Source organism: Trichechus manatus, unplaced genomic scaffold, assembly GCF_000243295.1.
Source record: "Trichechus manatus latirostris isolate Lorelei unplaced genomic scaffold, TriManLat1.0 scaffold00088, whole genome shotgun sequence".
Lineage (NCBI taxonomy): Eukaryota > Metazoa > Chordata > Mammalia > Sirenia > Trichechidae > Trichechus > Trichechus manatus.
Window position 1 is genome coordinate 446,899 of NW_004444024.1, and position 22,046 is coordinate 468,944.

Sequence of the window (22,046 nt, forward strand, 5' to 3'; positions counted from 1 at the left end):
GCACCATTTGTTAAAAAGACTGTCTTTTCCCCCATTTGATGGACTTTGGGCCCTTGTTGAAGATCACGTGAATGTACGTGGATGGATTTACTTCTGGGTTCTCAATTCTGTTCCACTGGTCAATGTATCTGTCGTTGTACCAGTACTAAGCTGTTTTGACTACCGTAGCTGTATAGTAGGTTCTAAGGTCAGGTAGTGTGAGTCCTCCTACTTTATTCTTCTTCTTCAATAGTGCTTTACTTATCCGGGGCTTCTTCCCTTTCCATATAATGTTAATGATTAGCTTTTCTATATCTTTAAAGAATGTTGTTGGTATTTGGATTGGGATTGCTTTGTATTTATAAATTGCTTTGGGTAGAATTGTCATTTTCACAATTTCGAGTCTACCTACCCATGAGCATGGTATGTTTTTCCATTTATGTAGATCTCTTTTGTTTTCTTGCAGTAGTGTTTTGTAGTTTTCTTTGTATAGGTCTTTTACATCCCTGGTTAGATTTATTCCTAAGTATTTTATTTTTTTAGGGCTATTATAAATGGTATTGTTTTCCTGATTTCTTTTCATCATTCTCTTTATCGATGTATAGGAATCCAACTAGTTTTTGTATGTTTATCTTGTATCCTACTACTCTGATGAATCTATTAGTTCCAGTAGTTTTCTCGTGGAGTCTTTTGGGTTTTCTATGTATAGTATCACATAATCCACAAATAGGGACAGTTTTACATCTTCATTACCAATTTGGATGCTCTTTATTTCTTTTTCTTGCCTTATTGCTCTAGCTGGGACTTCTAGCACAATGTTAAATAGGAGTGGTGATAAAGAGCATCCTTGTCTTGTTCCTGTTCTCAAGGGGAACGTTTTCAGCCTCTCTCCATTAAGAATGATGTTGGCTGTTGGTTTTGCATAGATGACCTTTACTATGTTGAGAAATTTCCCTTCAATACCTATTTTATAAGGAGTTTTTATCAGGAATGAGTGTTGGACATTGTTGAATGCCTTTTCTACATCAATTGAGATGATCGCGTGATTCTTTTCTTTCCTTTTATTCATGTGGTTTAGTATGCTGATTGATTTTCTAATGTTGAACCATCCTTGAATACCTGGTATGAATCCTACTTGGTCGGGGTGTATTTTTTTTTTAATATATGATGCTGAATTCTATTGGCTAGAATTTTATTGAGAATTTTTGCATCTATATTCATAAGAGATATTGGTCTGTAATTTTCTTTTTTTTTTTTGTGGCGTCTTTGCCTGGTTTTGGTATTAGGGTTATGCTGGCTTCGCGGAATGAATTTGGAAGTATCGCTTCCTTTTCTGTGTTCTGAAATAGTTTGAGTAATACTGGTGTAAGCTCTTCTCTGAATGTTTGGTAGAATTCTCCAGCTTACCACAATTTTTTTTTAATTTTTTAATTAAACAGCTAAACAACAGAATAAACATATCTATCATTGATTTTATGTAAGCTAAAAGGGATACCGACTCTTTCATGTTGATCTGACTTTTAAAATGGTTTAGACAGAATCCTATGCCATCCAGTCCCCCTGTGTTGTGCCAACAAAGAGAAGCCAGTCCTACTTGTTCTTTCTCTAAAAGGTCCTCCAGCACTGCTCCACTGCCTTCTGAAGACAAATCCTGTCCTCCCAAGAGTGGCACAGATAGAATTGGAGATCCCTGAGCTTAATATATTATTTCCAAAAGCCCAGAGTATACCATGGACTGCCAAAAGAATGAACAAATCTATCTTGGAAGAAGTACAACCAGAATGCTCTTTAGAAGCAAGGATGGCAAAACTACATCTCACATATTTTGGACACGTTATCAGGAGGGATCAGTTCCTGGAGAAGGACATCATACTTGGTAAAGTAGAGGGTCGACAAAAAAGAGGCAGACGCTCAACAAGACAGACTGACACAGTGGTTGTAATAATGGGCTCAGGCATAATAACAATTGTGAGGATGGCGCAGGACTGGGCAGTGTCTTGTTCTGTTGTACATAGGGCCGCTATGAGTTGGAACCAACTTGATGGCACCTAACAACAACAACAACAAGTAGAAAATAAACATTTTCTTATGATAAAGTCCCATAGGCCCACTAGAATATTAGGTTCTTTTGCTTTTAGCTGGAATCATATCATTTACTTAAAATCAAAAATTGACAGTTAAAATATTTTGATTCATAGAAAAGAAGAAAGAAACTATTACTTTATAAATATACTTTGTTTGGCAGATAACATCTTTTAAAATCTAGTATCTGTGAAGGGTGAGGAGATGCACTTGGTTTAGAAGAATGAAAGCCATCCTTCAGAGGTCAACCCCCTTGGGTCAGTGCCTCCCACAGTCTACTGTTCCTGTTTCCACAGGCTCAAATATGCGAACAGCAATTCTATTCTCAAAGATTCTAAAAAATCTAGCCAGCATCTCTTCCTTTAGAGAACTGCCACTCTCCCCACCTCACATCGTCCTGGAGCGACTGCAAATCACAGCCCCCGCAACCGTACACTATCAGCACTCTGTACAGGTCTGTGATCCTGACTATGCTGATCTGATTCTTTCCCCACCTATCTGACTCTACAACAAAGACACTCAGGAAAGAAAAATGAATGAAGCCAAGTCATTGGACAGCAGCCCATTAGAGAATGTCAATCCTCTAGTCTCTGCAGCTGAGTCCCTGGAGTTTCCCTTGTTCTTCGTCCCTCCTCAGGCCTGCTTGTTCAGTTCTTCCTTACTTAATTACCTAATCTTTCTCTGCCTCATTTTCCTCATCTGTAAATGGGGACAATAATAATATCTACACTTTATAATGTCGTTGTAAGAAATAAATGAGTTAATACATGTAACGCGCTTAGAACAATGCCTTGCACATAGTAAGCATTATAAAAATGTTGAGTCATTTTTTGAGTTATTGTTTTTACTATTAAAGTCCAGAGCTGGCTAATGTAGAGATCAGCACTTTCCTGCTAAGATCTAAATAACAAAGAGAAAAGACTGGCTCCCAACATTAGTCAGAAAATGTTAATAACACCACATAGATGATACTGACATTAGCCAGCTTATGTTCTGAACACAAATGACCACTGTGGATATCCAAATCATCTAGCTAAACTCAGACCAGCCAGTATGGGCCAGTGCCAGAAAATTACATGTTGTGGAAATTATCACTCCAGAGACATTGCCTTGCTCTGAATAATGAAGCAAATTGTTGGAAGAAATAGGACACAACATGATTCTCACTTTTAGTTTATGAAATCACCAGGTACGACCATGGTGAGCAAATCCTAAAATGATATATACTTATCTCTCACATCTTAGCTGTGAACAACATCACTATGCACTAAACTGTTTTCCTCTGTTCATCAGCAATGGGCCTACCAACACTCAGTCCATTGTCTTACATCTTCCTGTAATTTAGAATATGCTGGAAGTGTTCCAGATAGTTGCTGGGTCCAGAAATAAAGTTCTTACCATAAAAATACCTTTGCCTGTTTTCTAGTATTATGATTCATAATGCTCTGTTTCAGCCCTCTCTTGGTCACTTTTCCTTCCCAGCTACTTCTATGTGAGCTTTCAGAAAAGGCCAGGAATGCTCTCCCTGTCATCTTTTAAGTTCCTATTTGTGAAATTCACTCTTAAAAATCAGGCACCTTAGCCCCCACATTATTAGAGAAAAATAAGAAAACTAAAATGAATGATACTGATAGAAGATTTTTCCTGGCAGTGATGGTATAACTCCAAAGCTCATGTCACTGCTTGACCTCTCATCAGTAGACAGTCTAAGTTGCTCAGGTGCCATTAAAGAAAAGCCCCCCAAACGGACTCAGCTTCCAAAGAATTCCAGGAAGCTGTCCGCTGTAGCTGCCTAGTGCTTTATCTAAACTGATAAAACACAAAGCTAACAAGAAGCACCAGCCTGTCTATCCAAGAATCAGGATTAGAATACAAGTCTTCCTACTTTAAATCTAATACTTCTCTATCTTCATATAGATGGTCCCTTCTAGATCTAAAATTCTATAATCTTAGGCAAGAATTTAAATAAAAATTGATTTGTGTATAAATTTTTGAATGAGAAACTAATTTGCCCTGTAAACTTTCACCTAAAGCACAATAAAATTTAAAAATTTAAATAAAAATTGAAACTGCCTCATTCCTACCAAAACTGTTCTTCTCTATCTGTGCTTTTAACCATGGTAATACAAGGAAAGATGGTATGGAAAAGCAATGGTCTAGGGAACAGAAGACCCAGGTCCCAGCTCTACTATTAACTACATATGTGACAATGAACAAATTATTTTATAAATCTGGGCCTTAGGCTCTTCATCTGCAAAACCAGGGACTATAACCCTGGTGGTCACTCAAGTTTAACCCTTCTTAGCATCAAGACCTGCCCAAGGAGACCCTGGGAAGAGACTGCTTCCAATCTTGTTGGTATCAAAGGAAGCTCCGGTCACAGATACAAATGGAGAGGAGGCTAAAGACCTGTTTTTCCGTTTCCTTTCAAGTCTTACACAACTACACAGCTCTCTCACTCAGAACTCCAAAGCAAATGCTGAAAAAAAAGGGGGCGGGTCATGGTTTAGCAGGTTTACACGTAAAAAAGATCTAAAGTTTTCATTAATAATAAGTTCAATATGAATCAGCAGAATCTCTACTCAGATTGCATTTGCACATGCACAGGGTCCAGGACCAAGAAGTTGATAGTCCTGCTCAACTCCATGTTGATCGAACCACAGGTGCGGTTCTACATCCACTTCTAGGAGCCACGATCTAAAAAAGACATTAACAAAAGTGTTCCCAGGCAGGAAACCAAGATGAGGAGGAGGCTGAGAAAACACGCTTTCCTCAAAGAACTAGAGCTATATAACCTGAAGAAGAGAAGACTCATGGGAGAGTCTATCTATACTTCCACCCAGTCTTTGAATCATCTTGGACTCAGCAGAGCTGAGGCCAAGTAGCGAGTTACAAAAAAAAGAGACTGGCTCAGAGGCCAAAAAACTCCGTCACTGGAGGTGAAGAAGCAGAATCTGGGAGAGTACCCTGGGTGGGAAGAGGAGAGTGAGGGTGAGGAGAAGGATAAGATTAGGATGGGATTCAAAAAGCATTCTAATAAAGAACAACTTCAGAGGCCTTGTCTAGAGCACACTTTCCCATTTCCAGCAGAGAGACTATATTCAGTCTTATTCAATGACAATATGTAGAAATCATTTCAATAATTTGCCCTTTACTAATCATTTTAGATTAATGTCCTTTTAAGGCCAAGTTTCTGTCCATCTTCTCTCTTCTCTAAATTCCAGCAATTAGGATTGAACAACCAGACTGCCTATTACCTTCTGAAGACTTCCATGCCTTCCAGAGGTCCTCCACACTGATGAGCTTATCCTCACCATGAAACGTGCTGTGTTTCACTGTTGGGTCGTGGTAATTGAGGTCTTCTCTCAGGAACTGCAAGGGAAAGGCACACAAGTCACAAGAGATACCTGGGAGCCAGCCCACCAAGATCTACACACAGGTCATCTGCCTCTAGCGCTCCACAGCACATCCCATCTACCCAATGCACAAGTGCACCACATCACTAATGAATCCTTCCATGCACATATGTCTTGGTTGTCAACTAGACTGTCTTTTCTTCTTTGTTATATGCTTCACTTGAAAAAAATGTGAATAAGAAAGTCCTTCCTCAGATTGTTTTATTAAATTTTGGAAAGATAACAAATGATAGTTAACTGGAATTCAATAAGCTAGACAAGGGAAGAAGGAAGGAGAAGAATTAACAATTTTAGAAAAACTTATACATTAAGCAATATGCCAAGAACTTCCATAATATTTTTTCATCTAATCCTCATAACCATACCCACTTTACAAATGAGGACAGTAATATCTCTTGAAGATTATGCAATCTGCCCCAAATCACTCTAGGTTTAAAGAGGTTAAATTATTTGCTATGTTAACTTTAAGACATGCCCACACATTCTTTGATACACCTCCCACAAAAGGTGGACTCCTCTCCCCTTGAATATAAGCCAACATTAGTGACTCATCCTCTAACAAAATGCAGCAGAAGTGACGTCACATGATTTCCAAGGCTAGGTTAGAAAAGACAATATAGATTCCGCCTGGCTCTCTCTCTCTCTTTGGGACATAATGCCTTGGATAGCACGGAGCCAACATTTAAGAAGTCTGGCTACTGAGAAGCCACCATGCTGTAGCGATTGTGTGGAAAGATTATACAGAGATAGAAAGAAATGCCTGAGCAGCTGCAGCTGTTAAAGACTTCCATGTCAGAAATGTGAGTGAGTAGACCTTTAGGTGATTCCAGCCCCAGCTTTCGAGTCATTTCGTCTGACACCAAGTGGACACAGATGAGCTGTCCCTGCTGAGCCACATCCAGATTGCAGATACACAAGCAAAATAAATGTTGGTTGCAGATACATGAGGTTTGTCACGCAGCATGAGATAACTGAAACACGTGCTCAAGGTTACCCCTGCTAAGTGATGGAGTTAGGATTCCAAACCAAGATGTACGAGTTCAAAGTCCAAATTTTTCTCCCCCCTCTACAAATGCTATATTATACTTTTACAAAAAAGAAGGAAAACAATGCTTGTAGAAATTAAACTGGTGATTAACTTCATCAATATTCATTCAGCCCGATCCTTAACATCATTAATATATACAGGACTGAACATTGATCAATGCTTTCCTAGATCCTCAAATATCAAAGAAATATGTAATTCTGATCACTACATTACCCTTACTCTTGCAAGAACACATTTTAGTAGGATTCTCAGGAACTGTTTTTTAATCTATCTTTCTTTATTCCCAGGGTTCAGGAAAGGGTCTGGCCCTGAGTAAAGCAATAAACAGAGCGTAGGGTACTGCGCACAAGGAACTCGACAACATCCACAGCTATGCTCTAATGCTGCACTTTCCAACAGAAGTTTCTGCAATGATGGAAGTGGTCTATATCTGCATTGTTCAAAATAGTAACTACTAGCCACATATGCCTATTAAGCACTGGAAATATGGCTAGTATGACTGAGGAACTGAATTTTTAAAAGTGCAATTAATTTAAATTTAAATGTAAATAGTCACGTGGCTAGCCACATACTGGACAGACAGTACCTGGGGTACTGCAAAGGGGCGGCCTAACAAGGCTCCTACTGAGGCTAGAATGGTGCAAGGAAGTCAAGACCTCTAGTGAGATGAGAAAGTGAGAGCATGTGCAGGTTTAACAATTCTTTGTGCCCTCTGGCCACAATTAGATTCTTTTCACACCTGAGGGTTAGGTTCTCCAGCTCCCAATCTCTCATTTGAAATGAATAAGAGAATCTACTTTCTAAAGGATTACATAAGTGACAGGGTCAAGGGCTCAGAGCAGATTTTGTCAATACTTAGAAAGGTAAATTGACTAAAGTATTTTACATATTTGGATTTTTTAATCGTCAGCTTTTTGGGTCACCTGACGTTTGCTATAAGGTGTGAATCTTATCATCTTTTTTTCTCAAGTTGATATTCAGTTATTCCAATCTCATTCATTAAATAATATCTTTCATTAAAGACTTTTTTTAATGTTTGTTTAATCATAAATTAAGTCCTTGCATACGGTTGGATATAGTTCTCATTTCTCCACTCTTTTGCACTGAATCATATTTCTATTTTTGTGCTAGCACTTTACTATTTTATTACACTTTTTAAAATTTTCTAATGTATGGACTCCCTTTTCCCATGGATTTTCTATTTCAGAATATTTCTTGTAAGTCTCAGCTGCTAATTTTTCAAAATGAATCTTAAAACTATTTCAGTGATTTTATTGAGATTCTGATTGCTCTCACCAGGGACCTAAGTGATGAGATCACTGAACCTTAAATGTTAGACACTGGAACAAAGAAGACACAGTCACAAGCAGTCTGAGACAGTCAGTCTAGAAGCAATAATTCATCTACTCAACTACTCATTCATTCATTTATTCAACAAATATTCAATGAGGATCTCTATGCAACAGCATGGTTTCAGGCGCTAGAGATGCAGTAAGTAGTAAACAAAACAGACAAAGATCTTTGTCCTCACTGAGTAACATCCTATTGGATGAGAGAGACAATATAAAGAGGAAGAGGAATAGGGAGTGCCAAAAGAAGTGGTATTGGGGGCTTGCCATTTTAATTAGGGGAGTCAGAGAAGGTCTCATTAAGATGATATTCGAGCAAACGGCTGAAAAGGTATAGGAGAAAGGAATGCAGAATAACTGGAAGAAGAGTATCCCAAAAATAGGGAACGGCAAATGCAAAGGGCCTGAAGTAGGAACATACCTGATATGTTCAAGGAATAGCAAGGAGGCCAGTGTGGCTGAAAAGAAATGAGTGAGGTGGTGACTAGTAGGAAATGAGATCAGAGAAACAACAGTGGTCCAGATCTTAAAGGCCCTTATAGGCCATTATAAGGACTTTGGCTTTCACTCTGAGATGGAAGCTGTTGGAGGAATTTGAACAGAGGTACAACATAATCACATTTACATTTTTAAAAGGATTTTCCTGAATGCTGTATTGAGAAGTAGACTATAAAGAGGCAAGGGCAGATGCAAGGAAACCTGTCAGGTGGCTATTGCAATAATCTAGGTGTGAGATAATGGTGGCTTGAAACAAGGTGGCATCTGTGGAGGTGATGAGAAGTTGTCAGGTTCTGGACATATTTTAAAGAGATTAAATCTGCAACCCTCATGATTGTTTAGTTTTGATTAATCAGCTCCTTTAAGATATATTGTTCCTTGGTCCTCATAGGCTCTCAACCAGACCATCTTAATCTAAGACTAGAGAAACACATATCTCATGCAAGGCTGCCATTACCACCAGCTAACTCCAAGAAACCATCCAATGAGAGATACTAGCCGCCTATGGAGAACAAATGAGAAATGGGCTACTTTCATAGCCAGATCATTATGGGATCAGAGAAGGACAGAGAAGCTCAGGGAAGGAAAAGTGTAAGGAGGGTCTGCACAGGGGCTCACGTACAGGCCGTATTGGTGCCACCAAGCACAGAAAGAAGGAGTGGGGTCAGAAAGTAAGGCCAGTGAGAAGACAGTGCCAACTGAGAAACATGGACTGATAGAAGCTCTATCTAGAGAAAGGGCCTGATGCTGAATAGACTCTGGAGAACAAAGAAGTGAAGCTGCAACAATCAGGCCTGAAGAGTCAGGAAGGCAGTGTACTATAAATACAAAGAGCTCAGAATTTGTAGAAACAGGACACTTACCTCCTGTGTGACTTTTGGGCAAGCTACTTAGGCCCTCTTAGCCTGTTTTCCCCCTCAAAATGAGGGCTAATAACACCTTGTCTTAGTCATCTAGTGTTGCTGTAACAGAAATACCACAAGTGGATGGCTTTAACAAAGAGAAATTTATTTCTTCACAGTAAAGTAGGCTGAAAGTCCAAATTGAAGTCTAAATTCAGGGAGTCAGCAACAAGGGAAAGGCTTTCTCTCTCTGTCAGCCTTCTCATCAACGTTCCCCCGGACTAGGAGTTTCTCTGCACAGGGACCGTTGGTCCAAAGGACACGCTCTGCTCCTGGCACTGCTTTCTTGGTGGTATGAGGTCCCAAACTCTCTGCTTGCTTCCCTTTCCTTTTATCTCTTGTAAGATAAAACATGGTGCAGGCTATACCCTAGGGAAACTCCCTTTACATTGGATCAGGGATGTGACCTTAGTAAGGGTGCTATACAATCCCATCCTAATCCTCTTTAACATAAAATTACAATCACAAAATGGAGGACAACCACACAATACTCTGAATCATGGCCCAGCCAAATTGATACACACATTTTTTGGGGCGGGGCATAATTCAATCCATGACACACCTCTCATTCAGTTGTGATAAGGATTAAACAAGATACTTTTAGAGAAGCCATAACCTGCCTTTGGATATGCCTTTTACTGGCCCACAGGGCATTTTATTAAGTTGAACTTACATTTAAAAATCAGAAAATTTTATGAAAAAGTTCAGCTTTTCAGGCTATCTTAAAAAAAAAAAAAAATCAAGAGATCTAGCAGTACTGAGCTCCAGTGACAACTTCAGAATTTTAATACAGGAGAGGCTCAAGGGCTGCATTTCATTAGAAAGGAAACGTAGTGGCTACGGGGCTTATCTTAAGGTTATGTTTACACAGCAAGTACACTGTTTTTACTTATTCGTTACAAACAAAAAAAAAATAAAGATTTTTTATTCACGTTACTTAAAATTAAGAAAACAACAATTGTCCATATCAAAGAATACATACATTTTAATTTGGGGTAGCTTAGGGGTGGTCGGCTCAGTGCTAGAGACATACTAAGAGCCCCAAGCCCCAGTTTGCCTTCAGCTGGCAAGGCCAGCAATACACTTTCCCTGTTCTACCTCCAAGGTATATCAACTCTCCAGCCCTACATCATAATTTAGTCTGCAGGGACCTTGATCGCCTTTCCCTTCCAGAAGACATCACACTGGTCCATTACATGGATAACATTATGCTGATTGGACCTAGTAAGAAAGAAGTATCAATGACTCTAAACTTATTAGTAAGACATTTGCACGCTAGAGAGTGGGAAATTAACCCAAAAAATTCAGGCGCCTTCCACCTCAGTGAAATTTCTAGGGGTCCAGTGGTGTGGGGCATGTCAAAATACTCCTTCTAAAGTGAAGGAGAAGTTGTTGCACCTGGCCTCTCCTGCAACTAAACAGGAGGCATAATGCCTGGTAGGCCTCTTTGAATTTTGGTCTTTTCATTTGGGTGTGCTACTCCAGCCTATTTATCAAGTGACTCAAAAAGCTGCTAGTTTTGAGTGGGGCCCAGAACAAGAGAAGGCCTCTGCAACGGGTTCAGGCTGCCATGCAAGCCACTCTGCTGCTTGGGCCATATGATCCAGTTGAACTAATGCTGCTTGAAGTGTCAGTGGCAGATATAGATGCTGTCTGGAGTCTTCAGCAGGCCCCTTTTGGTGAATCACAGTGCAGACTCTTAGGATTTTGAAGCAAAGCCCTGCCATCATGTGAAGATGACTACTCTCATTTTGAAAAGCACCTTTTGGCTTGTTATTAGACCTTAGTAGAGACTGAATGCTTAACCACGGGCCACCAAGTCACTATGCAGCCTGAGCTACACATCATGAACTGGATGTTGTCTGATCCACAGACATAAAGTCAGGCATGCACAGAAGCACTCCATCATTAAACTGAAGTGGCTCAAGCAGGACCTGAAGGCACAAGTAAGTTACATGAGGAAGTGGCCCAAATGCTCATGGTCTCCACTCCTGTCACATTATCTTCCTTCTCTCAGTCTGCACCTATGCCTCATGGGGAGTTCCTTATGATCAGTTGACTGAGGAAGAGAAAACTCGTGCCTGGTTTACAGATGATTTTGTGTGATATGAAGGCAACACTCGAAAGCAGACAGCAGCAGCACTGTAGCCCCTTTCTGGGACCTCCCTGAAGGACAGTGGTGAAGGCAAATCCTCCCAGTGGGCAGAATTTTGAGCACTGCATCTGGTTGTTCACTTTGCTTGGAAGGAGAAATAGCCAGATGTGTGACTGTATACTGACTCATGGGCTGTGGCCAGTGGTTTGGCTGTATGGTCAAGGAATTGGAAGGAACATGATTGGAAAATTGCTGACATGGAGGTATGGGGAAGAGGTACACGGACAGACCTCTCCGAATGGGCCAGAGAAGTGAAAATATTTGTGTCTCGTGAATGCTCACCAAAGGCTGACCTCAGCAGAGGAGGATTTTAACAATCAAGTGGCTAGGATGATGCATTCTGTAGAACCCAGTCATACTCTCTCCCCAGTCACTCCTGTCATTGCCCAATGGGATCATGAACAAAGTGGCCATGGTGGCAGGGATGGAGGTTATGCACAGGCTCAACAACATGGAATTCCACTCACCAAGGTTGACTGGCTACAGCCACTGCATGAGACCAACACTCAGTCCTTGATTTGGCACCATTCCTCGAGGCAATCAGCCAGCAACCTGGTAGCAGGTTAATTACATTGGACTGCTTCTATCATGGAAAGGGCAGCATTTTGTTCTTACTGGGATAGACACTTACTCTGGATATGGATTTGGCTTCCCTACATGCAATGCTTCTGCCAAAATTATCATTCATGGACTTATAGAATGCCTTATCCACCACCATGGTATCCCACACAGCATTGCCTCAGATCAAGGTACTCACTTCATAGCAAATGTAGCACGGCAATGGGCCCATGCTCATGGAATTAATGGTCTTACCATGTTCCCCAACATCCTGAAGCAACTAGCTTGACTGAATGATGGAATGGCCTTCTAAAGACAGAATTACAGCACCAGCTAGGTGGCAATACCTTGCAGGGTTTGCGCAATGTTCTCCAGGAGGTTGTACATGCTCTGAACCAGAGTCCAATATATGAAACTGTTTCTTCCATAGCCAGGATTCACAGGTCCAGGAATCAAAGGGTGGAAATAGGAGTAGCACCACTCACTGTTACCCCTAGTGACCCACTCATAAAATTTTTGCTTCCTGTCCCTGTGACCCTATGCTCTGTGGGTCTAGAGGTCTTAGTTCCAAAAGGAGGAATGCTCCCTCCCGGAGACACAACACTGATTTTCATTGAACTGGAAGTTAAGAACACCACCCAGCCACTTTGGGCTCCTTATACCTCTGTATCAACAGGCAAAGAAAGGAGTTACCATACTGGCTGGTGTGATTGATCCTGATTACCAAGAGGAAATCGGATTGATATTACATAATGGAAGTAAAGAAGAGTATGTCTGGAATACAGAACCCTTAGGGTGTCTGTTAGTACTACAATGCCCTGTGATTAAAGTTAATGGAAAACTACGGCAACCCAATTCTGACATGACTACTAATGGCTCAGACCCTTCAGGAATGAAGGTTTGGGTCACCCCACCAGGCAAAGATCCATGACCAGCTGAGGTGCCTTCTAGGGCAAATGGGTGGTGGAAAAAGGTAGTTCTAAATATCAGTTACAACCATGTGACAAGTTGCAGAAACAAGGACTGTAATTGTTTTTAGTATTTCTTCCTTGTTTTCTTATACATGTGTGTGTGGTGTGTATGTATATAAAACTAAAAACCAAACCCGCTGCCATCGAGTCGATTCCGACTCGTAGTGATCCAAGAGGACAGAGTAGAACTGCCTCATAGGATTTCCAAGGAGTGGCTGGTGGATTCAAACTGCTGACCTTTTGGTTAGCAGCCATAGATCTTAACCACTGCGCTACTAGGGCTCCATATATGTGTGTGTGTACATATGTGTGTGTGTGTGTATACACATATATATAACCAAAAAAAAAACCTGTTGCTGTTGAGTCAATTCCAACTCATAGTAACCTTATAGGACAGAGTAGAACCACCTGACCTGCAGATCTTGGGATTTGCCAGCCAGTTGCTGAAATCCTGTGAGCCAGCAGCCTTCTGCCTGACCTGCCAATTTTGGGTTCGTCAGCCCCTGCAATCACTTGAGTCAGGAGAAGCCTCCAGTCTGATGCCTGACCCATGAATTTCGGACTTGCCATCCTCTACATCTGCATGAGCTACTTTCTTGAGATAAATTTTTCTATATGTATTTATATATATACGCTTCACTGGTTTTATTCCTTGAGAGAACTCAGCCTCATACAATGTCTATCTCCCCTACCAAATCACACACCTCCAATAGAAGGTTCCAGTTACCTGGACTTAAACATAGCATACAGGTGTGTTGTACCAAAGTGGAACTTTGTTATCCGATATACTAAAGTAAGCGCTACCACATCTTACTCTGAACACTGTCTCACATACAGCTAATAGCTAAAGTCTGATTTGAGAAAAAGTTTCAAAGCAAAAAAAACAAAGACAAAATGCTTTTGGCTCACACAACAAGGATTTACTGTTTCAGACTCAATAACAAGCAGCTCCTCCCTCAGGAAGGTCTAAGAAGGCTCCCTAAAACTCTTGCCTTACCGTGGGAAATTCAGCATTAGCTAGAGCTACAGCTCAATAGCTCTCTGAAGAGCCAAGGGACCAGCTGTCACTGGTATATTTAGCTCTCTGAGCTCACAAAAATGATCTCCCCGGCAGTGGCACAAAGCATGCAACCTCATCCCAAGTGTCAGTGAAGGGGTATGGGTGGGAGCAGAGAGGAGGGGAAACATTTCTCTAGAATTCCTACAAATTAGGCCCTCCAGCTCCATCTTCTGACATAAAGCCGAAACAGGAACAGCACATCTTTGGGTGCACAGATCCGGGCAAGTCTTCTGGGTTCTTCTGTAGAACTCATTATTCCTCTCTCCCCTTTCCAAGCTTATTTGCCACTGCTCACCTTCTATGTCTCCCAAACTAAAACATACCACCTCCACTCCCACTTCCCTACACACATAATATTTAGAACCCACAAATCACAAACCCCAGATCTGAGCAGCTTCCCAATTCTTGTTCACCTCATGAACATCTAGCAAGGACCTACGTTTTAGTTACGACAGCTCTGAATGCCACTTATAGAGAGTACTAAGACATGAATTTCATGGGATGAAGTATATGTACCCAATGAGATCAGACGCCATTGCACGGGGGCAGGGACATTTCTCACTCATCTTTGTACATTTAGTCTTATTTTTGCTAGTCCATCTACCATACCAGTCACTAGAATGACCTTTGTAAAGTACATATCTAATTGCATCAATCCACATGCTTAAAATCTTTCATGGCTCCAAATTATATACAGGATAAAGCGCAACTTCTTGTCCCGCCATTTAAGGCCTTTTATAATCTGGCCCTTAGACTAACTTCCCACTCTCATTTCTAGCCACTCTCCCTCCCTACCAGACACCTTACACTCTAAGAACAATGAAACTGTGGCCATGGTCCAAATGTGGCCCACTGCTTATATTTGTGAATAAAGTTTTATTGAAATATAGTCACATTCATTCATATTTGTATTGTCTACGGCTGCTTTGGAGCCCTGGTGATGCAGTGGTTAAGCGTTTGGCTGCTAACCAAAAGGCTGCCAGTTCGAATCCACCAGCTAGCTGCTCCTTAGAAATCCTATGGGGCAGTTCTAATCTGTCCTATAGGGTCACTATGAGTTGGAATCGACTCTATGGCAACACGTTTGGTTTGGTTTTATGGCTGCTTTAGTACTACAAAGGCAGAGTTGAGTAGTTTTGATAGAGACTATATGGCCTGCAAAGCCTGAAATATTTACAGTCTGGTCCTTTACAGAAAAAGTTTGCCAACCCCTGCTCCAGCTACATCAAACTACTTCAGACCCCCGGAACAAACCATGCTCTTATATCTCCAAGCCTTTACACATGGTTTTTCATTTAAAATGGTTTCTCCCTCTCTTTGTCTGCTAAAAAAAAAAAAAAAAAGGCACTGCCTCTGTGAAGTTTTCCAGACCTCTCGCAGGCAAGTTAATTGCCCCATCCTGCTTGTTCCCTTAGTTCTCAGGGTATATATATCTATGACAGGACTTATCCCATTATACTATATTTATTATTTAATTACCTCCCTCTTACTCTTCCTAAGCAACTCAAAAATAAAGACTGTATTTTATCTCTTTACCTAGTGTCTTGCATAATCTCTGGGACACCTAAAATGAATAATTAACTGACTCGATAAGCCAAACCCCAAGTATAGGGCCTGGCACACAGTAGGGTATGTTGTTATTAGATAATTGAATTAATGCCTCTCACTTGAGTTTGCCCTACAACACCCAGTACAGTGCTTAGCTTAATTATATCTACTGAACAGAGGAAAGAAAAAGGTCCCCAAACTGCCAGCCAATGTAAAACAAAGATATTCAGCTAGATGCCCAAGAACTACCCTTGTTTGGATTCAGCATAGCTTGATTCTTGAGCCAGACTGACTACCTGGGATTGAATCCTGGTTCTACCACTTACTTTCAGGGCATCATGTACATCATTTGTAAAGTGAAGATAATAGTAGTACCAAACCTCATAATGTCCCCATAGTGGAGGGGTGATTGGGTGTTAAATGAATTAAGTCGCATAAAGAACTAAGAATAGTGCCTGGCAAAAATAAGCTCTTATGTTATTACTTACCTACTTTTAATATATCATAAGAAGAATATAAAGATACTAAAGATGTATACTCCAGGGGCCCACTGTTACATAAGTAAGGCAGACCCATAGAGGAGATAGAAGATGGATATTTCCTGAGTGATTCCGATATAAAGGCCATGTGTCAGGAAATCAGAGAGAGAGAGAATTAAAACAAGGCACTGTATGTAGCCTACTGATCTCTAAGGCCCTTTCTGTTCTATTTTATGATTCTTACTTTGAAAGCTTTAAATTCATTTAAAATTTAAACTTTACAACCATATGCAAGACCCTCTCTGGGCTGGCCCCTACATGTCTTTCTAGCCACATCAACTTCCACTTCCTCCCATACTCAATGATAATGAATTACTTGAAACTACCAGGCTCTGCACCAGTCCAACGTCTTTGCACAGGATATTGCCTCACCTAGAATGCTCTGCTTCTCCTGCTCACTCACGGTCACCTCTTCAAACCCAGATCACTTATCAGTGACTCTGTATGTGGGTAAAGCTAACTTAGGTCCTGCTCTTCTGTGACTCTCTCACAGTAGTCACTTATCAAACTATAGTATCCTCACCTGTTTACATGGCTGTCTCCACCACTAGAAGAATTCCTTCCAAGGCAGCAACTTCACCTTACCTCTTAAACCTGTTGCCGTGAAGTCGATTCTGACTCATAGCGATCCTACAGGACAGAGTAGAACTGCCCCCATAGGGTTACCAAGGAGCAGCTGGTGGATTTGAACTGCTGACCTTTGTGGTTAGCAGCCTGAGCTCTTAACCACTGTGCCACCAGGGCTCCACCTTTCATCTTACTCCTATACTTTCCAGCACCCAACACACATGTAGTACGGTGAATCCCTCTGGGGTTGCAGAGAAAGCTTAGTTCATGCATGGCATGGAATCATCCTTGATGTCCTCAGAGTATGATATTGGGCACATGAACAGGTCAAATCCTAGAGGCAGCATCTGAAGTTACAGCTTTGCCATATACCTGACCAGGATGGCAAAGAATAAGAAATTCTGACACCTCCATTCTCGCAAAGTATCAGGAGGACCAAAGTATCCAAGCTAGCCAAGGACTACCAGATAGGGAACTTTTGTCTTATGAAAGAAGGATAGAAATAGAACCATAGAATTAGAAATGATTTCCTGAGAGAAATGGGATTATCTTTTTAATTGGGGTCAATACCGTCACATTTACATAGGATAAATACACAGCACTGGTACAGAACACATTATGGGAAATAACGCTTACAAAAATTAATGGGCTAGAGGGAACTTCTGGCATGACAGTGTGAGGACCTCCCTGGGCCCAGTCCCCAGAAAAAGTGGTGAAATTGAACCTATTACACCGCCACAGTAGTCAAAACAGCCTGCTACTGGTACAACTACAGATACATAGACCAATGGAACAGAATTGAGAATCCAGACATAAATTCATCCACCTATGAGCACCTGATATTTAACAAAGGCCCAAAGTCCGTTAACTAGGCAAAAGACAATCTCTTTAACAAATGGTGCTGGCATAACTTGATATCCATCTGCAAAAAACTGAAACAAGACCTATACCTCACACCATGCACAAAAACTAATTCAAAATGGATCAAAGACTTAAATATAAAATTAAAAACAATAAAGATCATGGAAGAAAAAATAGAGACAATGCTAGGAGCCCTAATACATGGCATAAACACAATATGAACCATAAGAAACAATGCACAAGCACCAGAAGACAGACCAGATAAATGGGAGCTCCTAAAAATCAAAATACTTACGCTCATCGAAAGACTTCACCAAAAGAGTAAAAAGACAACCTACAGACCGGGAAAAAATTTTTGGCTACGACAAATCCAATCAGCATCTAATCTCTAAAATCTACAAGAAACTGCAAAACCTCAACAACAAAAAGACAAATAACCCAGTTAAAAAATGGGCAAAGGATATGAACAGGCACTTCCCCAAAGAAGATATTCAGGTGGCTAACAAACACATAAAGAAATGCTCATGATCATTAGCCATTAGAGAAATGCGGATGAAAACTACCATGAGATATCATCTCACTCCAACAAGGCTAGCATTAATCCAAAAAACACAAAAGAATAAATGCTGGAGAGGTTGTGGAGAGACTGGAACACTTATACACTGCTGGTGGGAATGTAAAATGGTACAACCACTTTGGAAATTGATTTGGCGCTTCCCGAAAAAGGTAGAAATAGAAGTACCATGTGATCCAGCTATTCCATTCCTTGGAATATATCCTAGAGAAGTAAAAGCCGTCACACGAACAGACATATGCACATGCACGTTCACTGCAGCATTGTTCACAATAGCAAAAGGATGGAAACAACCTAGGTGACCATCAACAGACGAATGGATAAACAAATTAGGGTATATCCACACAATGGAATACTACACAACGATGAAGCCATGAAACATCTTATAACATGAAGGAAGCTGGAGGTCATTATGCTGAGTGAATTTAGTCAGTCACAGAAAGACAAATACTGTATAAGACCACTATTATAAGAACTCAAGAAAAGGTTTAAACACAGAAGAAAACATTCTTTGATGGTTACGAGGGCAGGGAGGGTTATTTACTAACTAGATAGTAGATAAGAATTATTTTAGGTAAAGGGAAGGACAGCACACACTACAGGGGAAGTCAGCACAACTGTACTAAACCGAAGCTAAGAAGTTTCCTGAATACAATCAAACATTTTGAGGGACAGAGTAGCAGGGGCAGGGGCCTGGGGACCATGCTTTCCGGGGACATGTAGGTCAACTGGCTTAACAAAGCTTATTAAGAAAATGTTCTGACTTCCGGGCAACATGGCGCTACAGTCAGAAGCACCACGCCATCCCTCCCCAGCGAAGGTCAGAAAAACTAAGTCAAAGAGAGTCATACGTCAATCCTGAAACCCTAAGCATCAAATGAAAATATAAAGAACTCAGTCAAGCACCAAATGGAATAAGAAACTGACTGAGAACAGAGAGCAAGGAGAGATACATGCAGAGGTCCCCTATCAGCTACCGCAGCACAGATCTGACATCTTGGACTCCTACCAGAGATCAGCGAACAGGGGATACAAGAAAGCAGCTTCACGGAGCTTCCAGCAGGAGACAGAACAACCAGTAACCACCCCCGACCCTTCTTCACCCCTACTTAGCCTCCTCTGCTTCCTGCAGCCACAGTCTCTTGGCCGGGAAGCACAAGCTTCACCCCAGTGTCGCTTGGATTCCACTCGCCCGCACTGGCCGGCTCCCTGAGTGCCTTTTGTCGGCTGCTGGTGTGACTTTTCTCCACTTCTTTAGATTTCTTCCTTACCTCTCACCACCTCCCCCTCCTTTCTCTCAAATACCTGGCTCCGTGTGCCATCTTTGCTTCTTCCTGAAAGGCTGCAAAACACTGCTCGACTGTGAAACTGCTTCCCGGCCTGTGCCGCCATGCTGGTGGGACCCTCGGGGCTTTTTTGTTTGTTTGTTTGTTTGTTTGCTCTGATTTGTTCTGTTTTGATTTGTTTTCTTTTTCTTTTCTCAGCTTGGGAGCCCCTTCTAGCCGGGCAGTACCAAGTGGCTTGGAAGCTACTCCCTTACTCTGCACAGATGCACAGGGACATCCCTGGGGGCATTTTCTTTTTCTTGGTTTTCTTTTTCTGTTTTTTGTTTCTTTGTTTTGTTTTCTTCTCTCTCTTATTCCCTTTTTATTTTTATTCATTTCCAGTTTCTCGATTTATTCATTTTTTTCTTTTACCCTTTTTCTTTCTTTTTTCATTTTTGTTTTTCCCCATTTCTCACTCTCTCATCTCTCCACTCCAATAGTAAGCTCCCTTAGCACTCTTTTTTGTTTGTGTGTTTTATTTTGGCTCCTGTTCCTCTGTCCCCTCTCTCCTCTTTTCCGTGCCCATCTTAGCTCCACACATCACAATCTACCCCCTCCTTCATGCCTACCTGCACTGTGCACTGAACATCACACTCCCAAGCAGCACAGGCACAGCCTACTGGAACCTGCCCTGCACTGATCCCTGGTCCGCACTGTAAGCCCTGGTATGTGCCACAAACTACCCATTCCAGCAACTCCCCTTCAGTTGGACCTGCCCTGCTGTAACATACCTAAGTGACTGACACTGCCCATTGGAGAAGGAGGTGGAAAGTATTGTGCCCACAGACGAGCAAACAACAAAGAACTCACAGCCCACCTGCTCACACATAACCAAAAAAAAAAAACAAAAATACAAAAAAGCAGGACAAAACAAATCTACAATCAATAAATGAGGAAAATAATCACTGAATACCCCAAAGACGGCAGACAATATCAAAACATTTACAAAAACAGTACAGGATGGTTCCAGTAGGAGTCCAAAATAAAACACCAGATGACTTTCCAGGAGAAGAAAATGCACTAGACCTAACTGATAGGGAATTCAAATCTCTAATATTCAGAATTATCTAAGAGTTGAAGCAAAAGGAGACAAAAATGAGGGAAAAATAGACAAATTCATGAAAAAGGTAGACAAATTCATGGAAAATACAGGCAAAAAAATGGAAGAATTGAAGAAAATAATACAGGAACAAAATGCTAAAATAAATTCAGAACTAGAAATCATACAAAAACAACAATTAGAAATCCAAAAGATAAACAATGAGATTTCAGAAATGGACAGTGTCATAGAAGGGCTGAGGAACAGGTTTGAAAAGGTGGGAGACAGGATCAGTGGAACTGAAGACAAACACTTGGATACAACTCTGTTTGAGGAAAAATCAGAAAAAAGAATGGAGAAACCCTGAGAATTATGTGGGATACAATCAAAAGCAAAATTCTGCAAGTGATCGGAATTCCAGAACAGGGGGAGAAAACAGAAAATACAGAGAGGATCACTGAAGAATTGCTGACAGAAAATCTGCCGAGTATCATGAAAGACGAACAGCTGACCATCCAAGAAGTTCAACGAACACCATATAGGATAAACCCCAAAAGAAAATCACCAAGGCATATCATAATCACCTCGCTAAAACCAAAGACAAACAAAGAATCCTGAGAGCAGCTCGAGAAAAACAAAAAGTCACATATAGAGGAGAAATAATAAGACTAAGGTCAGATTATCTGGCAGAAACCATGCAGGCAAGAAGGCAATGGGATGACATATATAAAACCTTGAAAGAGAAAAAGTGCCAGCCAAGAACAATATATCCTGCAAAACTCTCATTCAAATATGATGGTGAAATTAGGTCATTTCCAGATAAACAAAAATTAAGAGATGACGTAAAAACCAAACCAAACTTACAAGATTTATTAAAGGGAGTCCTTCCATCTGAGAACAAACAACATAAGACCACAGGCTAATAAAGGACACAGGATTGTACTAGCCAGATACCAACCTAGGAAATGAACTCTTAAGGACTATGCAAAACCAAAAGAATTACAGTAGGGAACCAGACAAGTCAATCTGTAAATGACAACAGCATCAGAACAATAAAAAAGTGAATAAACGGTGTAGGTATAGAACCTTCTAATGGAGAGGAAGGCAAAGCGATACCAAGTAATAATAGACTGGTTCAAAACTAGGAAGATAAGGGCAAATTTCAAGATGACCACAAGGAAAGCTAACAAACCTACTCATCAAAATAAAGAAGAAAAACATAAAGTCTCAGTAAAAACAAAATCTATAAAAACAAAAGAAATGAAAAACATCCACAAACAAAAGGAACTCAACACAAGAGAGTAAGAGGAACAAAGAAAACGTCAGCACCACAAAAAAAAAAAAGCACTACAAAATGCAATCCAACTCCTAGGAACATATCCTAGAGAAATAAAAGCCATCACACAAATAGACTTATGCACATCCATGTTCATGGCAGCATTGTTCACAATAGCAAAAAGATGGAAACAACCTGGACGCCCATCAACAGATGAATGGATAAACAAACTATGGTACATACACACAATGGAGTATTATGCAACGATAAAGAACAATGATGAATCTGTGAAGCATCTC

At 40.8% G+C, this 22,046-nt stretch overlaps 1 protein-coding gene across 3 annotated transcripts in view; it reads right to left on the bottom strand.

Moving 5' to 3' along the window:
* Positions 1-22,046, bottom strand: part of STIM1 (stromal interaction molecule 1) — a 198,822-nt gene that overhangs the window by 53,846 nt on the left and 122,930 nt on the right. For all 3 annotated transcript variants that reach the window (XM_004381923.1, XM_004381922.3, XM_023736506.1), the window contains exon 3: positions 5,319-5,433. In XM_004381923.1, coding sequence (XP_004381980.1) covers positions 5,319-5,433 — 115 coding nt within the window. The remainder of the gene's footprint in view (positions 1-5,318; positions 5,434-22,046) is intronic.